Genomic DNA, 10,000 nt, shown 5'->3' on the forward strand with positions numbered 1-10,000 from the left:
CACACACACACACACACACACACACGCACACACATGCACACGCAGGTCTTGAAGCATGCCTCTCAGCAGCCTGCGACCCCTCTCATTCCACTGGTAGTGTGTGTGCGTCTGTCTGTGTGTGTGTATGTGTGTGCATGTCTGTGTGTGTGTGTGTGTGTGTGTGTGTGTGTGTGTGACCACCTCCATAAATAATTTATCCCATTAATAAAAACCCCCTTCTGAGGCCCTCTAGCTTCATGAAGACTGAATTAAAGAGCTGATTTGCAATTCTGAGCCAAAGAGCCGGACCGCGTTGCGAAGGCATCTCGAGCACTTTGTTTTGAGCTCCTCTTATCGATGCCGAGACGCCGCAGGGGCCCCGGGGGTCCTGCTCTCTACGGCCGCCACCACCTACACCCCCCCCCCCCCCCACACTCCCCCCCCACCCCCCCACTCCCCCACCCCCCCGCCGGTCTCCTCAGGGAGACAGAGACAACAGGAGAGGCCATGCATGTAATGGTGGCGCTTACACCTCTCATCGTAGCATCAACTTCCTCCTCCTCCTCCTCCTCCACCTCCATCTCCACCACCTCCTCCACCTCTTAATGATTATCACACTTACACACACAGACACACACACACACACACACATGCAGACAGACACACACACACACACAAGCACAGGTACACACATCCCATACACACACACTCACTCTCTGGCACTCACTGGCATGTACAATACACCCTCGTCCGCCTCTTAATGATTGTCACACTTACACACACACACACACACACACACACAGACACACAAGCACCGGTACATACATCCCATGCACATACACTCACTCTCTGGCAAGTACATACAAGTGGATCCACTCGAAATATGCTTACAGACACATGTGCTCTCACAATGGGATGCACCAATACATATTCACATAGAAAACATCACACTTCAGCTCTTACATCATTTCCTTCAGTGCTATAGACCGCTAACACAGCCTCTGAGTTCACACTGCAGTCAGAGTATGTCCTCAGGGTGTCTCTTTGTAAAGCGGCTGAACTCTGGAGATAGTTAGACATGGCTAGGAGGGTCTTTGAGAATATTAGGCTTTCAAAATACATTTCTCTAACCTTAAACGGATAATTAGGGCTAATTTTATTCAATAGAACAGTGCTTGAATGAACTAATACAGTAGGTAACTCAGTCATATTGCTCCACATGTTAATATATGCTGAGAAACGTGTATCAGATACCTGCCGCTTATTTAAGAATGCTGAAACTTTGTGTGTGTGTGTTTGTGTGTTTGTGTGTTTGTGTGTGTGTGTGTGTGTGTGTGTGTGTGTGTGTGTGTGTGTGTGTGCCTGTGTGTGTGTGTGCGTGCAGGTGTGCGTGCGTGCATGCGTGCGTGCGTGCGTGTGTGTGTTTGGGTGGGTATGTTAGCCAACTATATGACTTACATCATGTAAGTCAATTTCCATTACAAACTAAGGCTGCGTTGACACTCTCAAGATATAAAGTTAATATTCGAATGACAGCTCTCCTGATTATTGATAGCTTTTTAGAATATCACATAGGGCTTAAAGGCAGGCTCCTTTAACCATTACCAATTAAATTTAATCGCTGACCATTTCTAACATGCTTTTAATAGATCAGAGTTCACACTTGGGGGCTTTTATTGTGCCTTTCTGGTATGCCAGATCTCCATAAGGCCTATGGTGTGACTTAGCATGCCACTTGGATTTGGCCAGGCCTAAGTGGTGTTGACACGGTCTCATCGACGGCTGAATGGTTGCCTTGAGTTTTCAGTGCAGTTTGTTTGTCTGTTTGTTGGTAAGCAGAGTAAGCACCGTTGGCCCTGCTGGATTTATGTGGGGCTTGGAAAGGTGTTGCACGGGGCTGAGTAAGAAGCCGCTCGATTTTAGAGTGGATCTAAATCAAGGGGTGTTTCGCTTTTACCAAGTTTGCCTTGGCAGAGGTGTCTGCACTCTCTGATTGCCCTTCTGGTTCTGTAATGGTTTCAAAAAATAGCAAAATTAAATATTGGTCCCACTTTACTTGTGCAGTCCATCCACAGACTATCTACAAGTACTCTGAATATCAACAAACTGCCCATTCCTACTCTGTTAACTATGAATTATGGTGAAGGTAGGTTGAGGTAGGTTGAGGATTGGATGTGGTTAAGATGTTTACTAATTGTTCAATACCAATTTTACATACTGAACATTAATCTGTACTGTTGATTCTAGTTTCTGAGGGCAGACTGTCCAAGTGAAGTGTTACCAAAATATATGTTCATTAAGAAGTCTACATGCAGAGCAGACTACTGTTGTAAAGCAGTTATGTGTTGGTGTGTCTTCCTCTAGTCTGTGTTGGTCTTTACCGTTCTTCATGGTGTGTCTTTCTCTAGACTGTGTTGGTCTTTACCGTTCTTCATGGTGTGTCTTTCTCTAGACTGTGTTGGGCCTCACCATGGGCCTCACTTCATGGTGTGTCTTCCTCTAGATTGTGTTGGTCCTTACCATTCTTTATGGTGTGTTTTCCTCTAGATTGGGACCTGGGATCCTTCCAGTGGACTAAACATGACTGATAATCAGAAGGGGAAATCCACAAACGTCACAGACTCTTTGTCCAATCGCTCCCTCGTGGTCTCCACCATACTGGTAAAGAACCTCTCCTCACTCCTAACTCACCCATTTGCTACCACTATCATTTGTAAACACAACATTTTATCTGCACCTATCTATGTGAAGATGCACTCCTTATTCCGAACATATCCATGCTGACAGGATCCTGGTTGTTCAGCGAGTAGCTTATGTAACCAGTCTCTCAAGCCCTCGGAAGCAAAGCTAAATAAATGTTCTAGCAACACATAATCAAACAACTGCTACAGTATATGTTTGTTTTACAGCCGATAATCACCTTTTAAGGTTTATTTTACACTGCACACAGTCGGAGTTGGCATTGTGAAATATGGTAACATCTCACATCCCAGAAATGGATGAAAACTCTGGCTGCAGGGGTTTAGCCCACTGTCACCCAGCTAATATTACTGTTCCCTCACCTCGCAAAAGGCCAGGTCACGGAGGCTTTACAGATAAACTAGAAAGCCGGCGGGAAAACATTTCCCATTTTTTTCTCCACCGGCCCGCTGCTAAAAATTATTTTTTGTTTTTATGAGATCATTCCAGTGGCCCGCGGGTAGAGATTGCTGTTATTATGGAGTCATGAGGATAAAGACATGCGTCATCCAGCCTCCCGCCACAGGCCGCTCACTCCGTCCCGCGGCTCATTTCATTCAGACGGACGAAGAAGCCCACCGCCGTGCCGCGCTCCGCCACAAGACCTCAGAGGTGGATTTGAGCCGCGCCGGCACTCCTGGCAAATTCTCATAATCAGACGGCTGTGAATTACAATAGCTGTTTTTATTTATGTGATTTGAAATGGCTCCTTTGACCGCACTACAGTTGGTTTTATAAACCGGCGTCCGTTTGCCGCTGTACCTGCTGTGGGATGAAAAGTGGTGCAGGTGTGTTAGTTGTCCGTGGCCACGGGCTGCTGCCCCCAGCAGGAAACGTAAGTGCAGCTCATGCCAGCTGATGCCAGCTCTGCAAACATGACCTCTCGAGACACCGTGAAGTGGCAGCCAAGAAAGTGCTACAGCACACACACACACTTCCATAAAACTCTGTACCAGTTCCATCCCACACAACATGACCTTCTGGAGGGAATGAGACAGTAGTTCAATATCTGTATTTGTATATTTGTTTATTACAAACAACAACAACAACAACAACAACAAGCAATATTTGTAAAGAATGTAGAGGCCTTATGCTGATTATGGCAGAATTATATCAGTGGTTCAGATGCACTGTAAATTTTGATAAGTTGACTTTACTTAAAAAATGTACGCAAACTCATTGCCTTGAAAAAAGTAAGTTCAATGAACTTACATTTTTTAAGTGAACACTGCTTGTTTATTCTGAGTAAGTAACACTTAATAACTTACACTTTTTAAGTGAATACAACTTATTTATTTTAATTAAACTGTACTTAATTGGCTCATGGTTCTTAGTACTCACATACCTAGAACCCATAGTTCTCATGGAAGCTTGTTTTTTCTGAGTAAATAATACTTAATTAGCTCACATTTTTAAGTGTGTACTACTGACTTGTTCTCTGGTTCAGTTTACAATGTCTATACAAGCAATGTATGTAAAAACATCTAACAAAAAAAATGAAATGAGAAGGTTGGTTTAGGTTAATCACATTTTTTTTTATTTTTAATTATCCAGCATTCACATAGCAAACTACCCTGCCATTCAACATATTTAAAGTAAAATAAGAGTGCTTGGACTCCGCAGTAAAATAATAATAGTAATAATTATTACATAGTAATATCAAGCAGAAAATGAATATTATATTATATCAAGCAGAAATAAGGTGCCACCATAACACCTGACAGCAGCTTGGACCCTGGAAATGATGTTAGCAGTCAATCTCCCCAAGAACAGTGAGCACATCAACACATGAGATGGTCCCATCAGTCACAGCGTCCTGTGAAGACACATATGCAAAAGAAAGTCTTGTTATCATGTGTTGCTACTAATGAACAAAGCTGTGACCACAAAATGAGTCCACCTGAACACAATCTACTTTCCAAGTGTCAACACTTACCAACTGTCCTCCTACCAACTCCTCCAACCCCAGCACGAATGACAGATTAACCAAATGTGACAGTTCAACGAAACCTTATGATACTGGGTTGGAGGAGCTGGTAGAGGACAAGTTGGTAAGTATTTTCTGTAATAAACTCCGGGTTCGCTAACTACGTTGTTGGTGCTTCCTTTTAAGTGTAGGGACCCTGAGCAAGCTACTGATGAAGTTTGGTGCTGTTTTTAATATTATTGGTTAAAATGCTTTTTTGGAAGTGTTTGCTCACCGCCAGAATAACACTTTAAACTATTTTGGAAAATGTCCAATGGGCCCCCTCCTCACCCAAAGACATTGACAATATAAACATGCGGAATAAGTGGCAATTTCCAATGTGTATTGCATAACATACATACTGTACATACATAAATAACCATAACTAGATACGATAACTTGCTTTATTTCTTATTATTATTATTTCCAAGTATACTTACAAATGCTGTGCTGTAGAATTCGCTGGACTTGATCCATGTAAAACAGGAATTCCCTTCAGGACAAGAGTGCGTTGGGCTATCACAGTCGATGTCTAATGATAGAGACAATAAAGATTAAGACATTCACAAGACACAAACTGCTACTTTAGCAAATAGCCTTATCAGCATGAAAAGTGCAGTACTTACAAGTTCATTCAGGGATTTGGTCTGCTTGACAACATCTCTATAAGAGAAAAGATCATGTTAGCACCAAGCTCAATGAAATGAACTCAATTATATAAATAGTAAATAATAAACTAATGTTTTTGCTCAGACAAAATAGGCCAACTTTGTATTGATATGAAATAACATAAACTCAAAGAATTTGAAAGCAATTCCTGTAGCTGCTACCATGAGGAAAAGAACTAGCTAGTGCTAATGACCAAGCTGCAATAATTCCAGTTGAAAAATGCTAGAACTAGCTAATATGGAGGTCGAACATACTAATCATGCTTCATACCATTTAGCTGTTACACATGCAAACGTGAAACTGGAGTTATTGGCTTTGGAGTTTTTAGAAATAATCGTTTTCAGTGATGAAAACACATGAGCCACGTCCGAAAAGAGTCTTTGGTAGATCTACAGTTTAGTGTTTCTAACAGATAACGTTAGCAACAAACGTTGGGCTAGCGATAGCTAGACGCTAGGCTATGATACTTAACATCACGGCAGGCACAAGTCACATAGACATTGACATATGGTGAACAAAACTTAACTAGCGTTGAATGAATAATACATAAAGAAAGCAAATCGATTTCAAACGTTTACTCACCAAATGAGCCTGTAAAGTACTCCAGCGATGTCCATGCGTGTTTAGTCGTGTGTGTCGTGTCGGTTGGTTTCTACTAGAGGCTTCTGCGCATGCCCAAGTGTTGGACTAGTGTTTTGTGAGTGACCTGAACTTAAAATGATTTAGTTGGTTTGACTTTTCGCTCCCAAAGTACTACTAACTCAAATAAAGTGAGTATTCTCGACAGATTGGTCAAAACTAAGTCAACCCTACTTAATATTTCTTATTAATTTGAATGTTAGAATTTACAGTGTGAACGTGTAATGAATTACTATGCATTTTTTTCTGAATTTCTGAAAATAGGGCTTTCAAAAACGAGGGTCTGTTTGCTTAATTTCCCCTCAGGATCAATAGCCTTTATCTAAGTTTCACTTCACGGCAGACGAACAGCTCAAACGTGGCTTTTTGCGTTGGAAAACTGAGAGGAAAACAGTATTTCCCCCCCCCCCCCTTCCCAATCCAAAGCCATACTGCAGAGAATGAGTCACACAGCCAAACCAAGAGGGTGCCAGAATTAAAGACGACGTGAGCAAAAGCACTCTATGTACACAACTGAGCCCCACCATTATCCCACCTTACATTTCTCCCATGCTCCGCACAGCCGCGCCGCGCACAAGCTGCCAGTATTAGCTGAGCTTTTAGCAGCTGTAATTGTGTGTCTGTGGTGAGTCATGTTGCACATGTGGAGGACCCCGCGCTCTCAATAAGTGCTCGGAGCGCAGAGGACTCGGGAGACCAGAGGTTGCTACTTTTCAGAACTTCTGGACCCACCGCGTGTGAATTCTCACTCCGCTCGCATTCCATTACCTGTGTCACTCAACGGCTCCCGAGCGATGAAAAGAGTTTTAGAGGTTCTTCGACGCGGCCTTGTAAAAACTCACGTAAAGGATTTTCAACAGCGAATGTTTAAGGCGCGCACACCACTACACACACCACTTCTGAAACCTTGTGTCACTCCACTGTCATTATGGAAAAGTTATTATAAAACTTAAGATGTTTGGACTCCCTTCCTTTCTTCACTCTGACGAAACCTGTCTTCGGCAGAGGAGCCTTGGCAGCAAAAGAGTGCTCAAACGCATGCGTCGCGTCTCCTTGCAGACGTCAGAGACGCATAGCATTTCCATGCGGTTACATCAGTGCTGTAACTGAAGACTCCATTAGGCGTCTGAGCCACATTACAGGGGGTTCAAGGGCCTCTTGCTGTCTGGTTGCTGACGGATGGTGCAAAGACTGAAGTCAGAACTACAAAGAGGTCCCGCACCAACCGTCCGTCACTGCGGAGAGAGAGAGACGGGCGGCGGGGAAGATGAGCGCTCAGAACAGATGATGCATATGCAGTGATTCCTCCAGCGTCCCAGAATGCTGTTTGGGAAGGTCGTGTACTCACCCACCCCTTTTCTCAGCATGTGGAAGGAAGGAGCTTCTTTTTTTCCCTCCCTCTTTCTTCTTTTAAAAATATCGATAAACAAACAGACAAATAAACAAACAAAAACACAACAGAGTGTGCATGGATAAATAAAGGAGGAGGGCGCGGGGGGGCTCAGCCCACCCTCTCTCCCGCGCAGGCGCACAACGATCGGCTCAGCCCCGGTGGGAGTTGCCAATCAGAGCAGCGGCGGTGACAATTTTGTATTCCGAGCATGAGAAACAATTAATTAAAGTGGAATTCGATATAAGAGGTTTATTTACTCCCCTCCCCGCTCCATCTATCCGTCTCCGATCAGAATGAATTAAGCGGTACAAATCCTCGCTCTCGCAGCTTGCCGCCCCAGGATCAAAGGTGCCACAAATGAGAGGAGAGGCGGTGAGCGTGGAGAGAGAGAGAGAGAGAGAGAGAGAGAGAGAGAGAGAGAGAGAGAGAGAGAGAGAGAGAGAGAGAGAGAGAGAGAGAGAGAGCGTGATGGAGGGAGACGGAGAAGCGGCGATGAAAGTCAAGACTTCACATGACATTTTAATGCGCTCAGGTTAGTTTCTGGAGCACCCCATTGTTCCAAAGGGTCTTTTTTTTGTGTGTGTGAGAAAGTGTTTTTAATGGGTCGTCGCAAGCAAAGGCAAACATTCCCCTGTTCAACTTTTCAAATAGAAGGAGCAGAGAGGAAAGGGAGCAACGCTGTGGTCTGGGGAAAAGAAAGATCAGAAGAGAGAATTCAATGGATTCAGAGTTCAAAACAGCTGCAAGAGAAGGAGAGGAAGGTGCGCTAGAGAGACATATTGTGTCATAGTCATACCGGCTGTGTCTTGGCTCACAGAAATCTTCTTGTTTGTCCTGGCCAGTAGACGACCACCTTGGGCTTTAGTGCGACTTCATTACAGAGTCCGTTCCCACGTGTTTCCCGCAAGGAGAGACGAAAACCCTTCAACAGTAACTTTCACAGAAATAGAATTAGTTTCAGGTGATTATCAAAACCTTTATAGTTCAAAAAGGCCTTTCTGTTCTCAATCAAGAGGTGTCATGCTCCCCTGTAAAAGAGTGTGTGCCTCTTTCAATCATTTGAATAGTTTAATTATTATTCTCCAGGACCCTTCATAGGACCCTGATCCATATGAACACAAGTGCACAAGTGCATCCCTGAGCCCTATATGTGCTGTATGTGTCCACTTATGACTAGTGTCTGGAAATGCAACCCCCTACTACAGCAGTGGATAGGAGTTGATGCTAATGAAATGAATAATTAACAGCAGCTCAAAGCAAGCTGTTACATTTGTTCACAGCGAATCAGAGCGTTGTGTTTGTTTGAAACCATTTAGTGTCAGGTGCCTTTCAGCAGCCCGGATGCCTTTTAGGTTTGATTGAATTTGGTTTACTGGGCTATAGGTGCTCTGTCATATTGTCCTACATTGCTGTATCTGGATTGCATTTAAAATGTGAGTATGCTTCATATGATGAAGCTTCAGTGTCTGTGTGTGTGTGCGTGCGTGCCTAAGTGCCTGCCTGTGTGCGTGTGCGTGTGTGTGTGTGTGTGTGTGTGTGTGTGTGTGTGTGTGTGTGTGTGTGTGTTGATAACATCCCTATATCCTTACATTGCTAGGAGCTTAGAGAGAGCTCCAGAAAGGTATGAGAATAATAAGAGTGAACCTCACTGAACCACACTGCACCTGCGGCTAAGTTCTCTCTCAGAGCGCAGGAGGTTTGTGTGTGTGTGTGTGTGTGTGTGTGTGTGTGTGTGTTTGGGTCCTGCGCTCTCTCAGAGCGCAGGAGGTTTGCGTTGTGTAAAAAGCGCACAACAGCATTTGCAAATATCTGTCTGCTAATTATTGCCATTAATCATCAGCATTAGCGATGAGTCTGTGTTGCTGGCTGCCTCTGGGCCAAAAGGCATGTGGATGACACTGTTGGTGGGTGAATCAGTTGTCAATCATTAGCAGTGTGTGTGTGTGTGTGTGTGTGCGTGTGCGTGTGCGTGTGCGTGTGTGTGTGTGTGTGTGTGTGTGTGTGTGTGTGTGTGTGTGTGTGTCTGTGTGTGTGTGTGTGTGTAATAGGCCTCCTGGCTGTTTGCGGTAATTGCAGTATTTCAGTGTTGAAAGCAGGTTGAAGGTTATGAGTGGCTAATAGCTTGAAAAACCCCAGAATTCTTTTCCGCCGAGTTGCAGCAGACCTGCCGCACACCCACACGAACACATTTAAATTGAAAGTCATGGATTGAGGAGCATTCAATGAAAAACAGATAAAAAGAACTCCAGCAACAGAAACCCCAGAGCTGTGTGGGTTAGCTTCTCACTTTTCAGGATTCACTGAGCTCCTCTCTTCTGCACGGATAGCACAGGTATCGCTAATACACATAACCATCGTGTGTAGTTAGACCACAGAGCCATCTTCATATCGTTAATTCTATACTTTCTCTATGTATGAAATGAAACATGCATTCCATTATCTATACTGCCATTATGTTGTTCAGGTAACACAAACACACACACACGCACGCGCACACACACACACACACACACACACACACACACACACACAGTATGAATGTATGCTTATGTACGTATGTATCTATATATCTATTTAACAGTCACAGAGAATAATCTCTTTCACACAGACTCAAA

The 10,000-nt window shown here is 43.9% G+C and overlaps 1 protein-coding gene and 1 long non-coding RNA gene across 2 annotated transcripts in view; one reads left to right on the forward strand and one right to left on the reverse strand.

Annotated features, from left to right (window-relative positions):
• The window catches only part of grik2 (glutamate receptor, ionotropic, kainate 2), a 219,965-nt gene that overhangs the window by 154,915 nt on the left and 55,050 nt on the right, over positions 1-10,000 (forward strand). The window contains exon 10 of the mRNA XM_062539225.1: positions 2,527-2,640. Coding sequence (XP_062395209.1) covers positions 2,527-2,640 — 114 coding nt within the window. The remainder of the gene's footprint in view (positions 1-2,526; positions 2,641-10,000) is intronic.
• On the reverse strand, positions 4,481-6,083 carry LOC134082143 (uncharacterized). Its single transcript, XR_009939579.1, has 4 exons — positions 5,936-6,083; positions 5,311-5,347; positions 5,125-5,216; positions 4,481-4,534 (listed from the first exon to the last, which is right to left on the reverse strand). It is a non-coding gene; the product is annotated as an uncharacterized LOC134082143 (long non-coding RNA).

This window comes from Sardina pilchardus, chromosome 6, assembly GCF_963854185.1.
Source record: "Sardina pilchardus chromosome 6, fSarPil1.1, whole genome shotgun sequence".
Taxonomy (NCBI): Eukaryota; Metazoa; Chordata; class Actinopteri; order Clupeiformes; family Clupeidae; genus Sardina; species Sardina pilchardus.